At 36.8% G+C, this 1894-nt stretch overlaps 1 protein-coding gene across 1 annotated transcript in view; it reads left to right on the forward strand.

Moving 5' to 3' along the window:
- Positions 1-1894, forward strand: part of HELRODRAFT_192482 (hypothetical protein) — a gene marked incomplete at its 5' end in the record, with an annotated part of 6217 nt that overhangs the window by 1058 nt on the left and 3265 nt on the right. The window contains 2 exons of the mRNA XM_009022851.1: positions 289-417; positions 636-800. Coding sequence (XP_009021099.1) covers positions 289-417; positions 636-800 — 294 coding nt within the window. The remainder of the gene's footprint in view (positions 1-288; positions 418-635; positions 801-1894) is intronic.

Genomic DNA, 1894 nt, shown 5'->3' on the forward strand with positions numbered 1-1894 from the left:
TGCGTCAATCAATATTTCAATTATTACATTCTTCTGTAACATTCGAGAGTGTTCTAGAACGTTCTAGAATGTTTTAGAACGTTCTAGAACATTGCCAAACAATATTGCATTAAAACATTACAACCACTATTACTACTACTGCTACCGATACTGCTACTATTATTGCTACTACTACTTCTACTACTATTTTTGCTTTAACGACTACTACACTCCTTAAATAATAAGATAAATAATAATAAAAACTATTTATTATTGTTATTATTATTAATTATGATCATAATTTTTCAGCGAAACTCGATAGCGTGAAGACTTATATGAACTTGAGAAGGGTGCCTCTGAGGCTACAGGACCGCGTCATCCGATGGTTCGATTACCTTTGGCTCAGCAAGAAATCTTCTGATGAAGACAAAACATTAGGTTTGTTTGTTTGTTTGTGTGTGTTTGTGTGTGTGTGTGTGTGTTTTTATATGTGATGTATGTTTTAAAATGTTACCTCGAAACACATCATCGTTACCACACAAGCCACATCATCGCCACCACACCAGCCATATCATCGTCACCACACTAGCCACATCATCGTCACTACACCAGCCACATCATCGCTACCACACCAGCCACAACAACATCATTATCAGGACTCCTGCCGAACAAATTGAAAGCCGAAATAGCCCTACACGTCCACCTGGATACGTTGAAAAGAGTGGAAATATTCCAAAACACCGAAGCTGGCTTCCTATGTGACCTCGTCCTCAAACTTAAACCTGTATTATTCTCGCCGGGAGACTATATTTGCAGAAAAGGTATGCGTGTGTGTGTTTGTTTGTGTTTGTATGTGTTTTTGTGTGTTTTTATATGTGTGTGTTTCTGTTTGTGTGTTTGTATGTTTGTGTTGTGTGTGTATGGGTGTGTGTTTGTATGTATGCTTTTATGTGTGTGTATGTGTGTGTATCTGTGTGTGTGTACATGTGTGAAAATGAAGAATGGATAAAATAAAGAATGTAGGAACAAAAGAGCAAACGGTGAACGATAAATAACAAACAAAAGGAACGAACGAACGAACGAACGAACGGTCGAACGATCGAACGAATGAATGAATGAACGAATGAATGAAAAAACAAATCAATTCGAACGAGAAACAGATACGAAAAAGCCCATCTCGCATGGCACATGTATAAGTAGGCAGGCCGGTGATGAAGACGACGACGATGATGATGATGATGATGACGATGATGATGACGATGATGATGATGATGATTGTAATGATGACGATTATGAGGTTTGAGATGATGTTGTTGTTGTTGATAATGACAATGAATAAATACTAGTAAATACTACTCTCAATGCTTCTACAACTGTTATTACTACCATTACTACTACTGCTACTGCTGCTACTACTGCTACTACTACTACTACCACTATTACTACTACAACTACTACAAGTAATAATAATGATGATGTTGATGATGATGACGAAAATACCGGAAAAGTTTGGAATGATAAATTACTCATGTGCGCTATATAATTAATACTAAAGATGATGATGATGATGATGATATTGTTAGTAGTGATGATGCTGATGCTGATAATGATGCTGATGATGATGATAATAATGACGGTGATGATGATGATCATCATCATCAACAACAACAACAACATCATCGTCGCTATCATCGGAATGATTGCAAATCAGAGATTTGAGTTATGTACCGTATTAATCCATCTAAATAACTCCTCACCGACCGAACATGCTTTCATTCTCTCCATCTCTTTCTCTCCCCCCCCTCTCTCTCTCTCTTTTTCTCTTTCTCTCTCCCTCACTTTCTTTCTCTCTTCATTTTTCTCTATATCACATTTTTCGCTTTTTATTCTTTATCTTTTCTCTCATATTCTCTCT

This window comes from Helobdella robusta, assembly GCF_000326865.2.
Source record: "Helobdella robusta unplaced genomic scaffold HELROscaffold_33, whole genome shotgun sequence".
NCBI lineage: Eukaryota > Metazoa > Annelida > Clitellata > Rhynchobdellida > Glossiphoniidae > Helobdella > Helobdella robusta.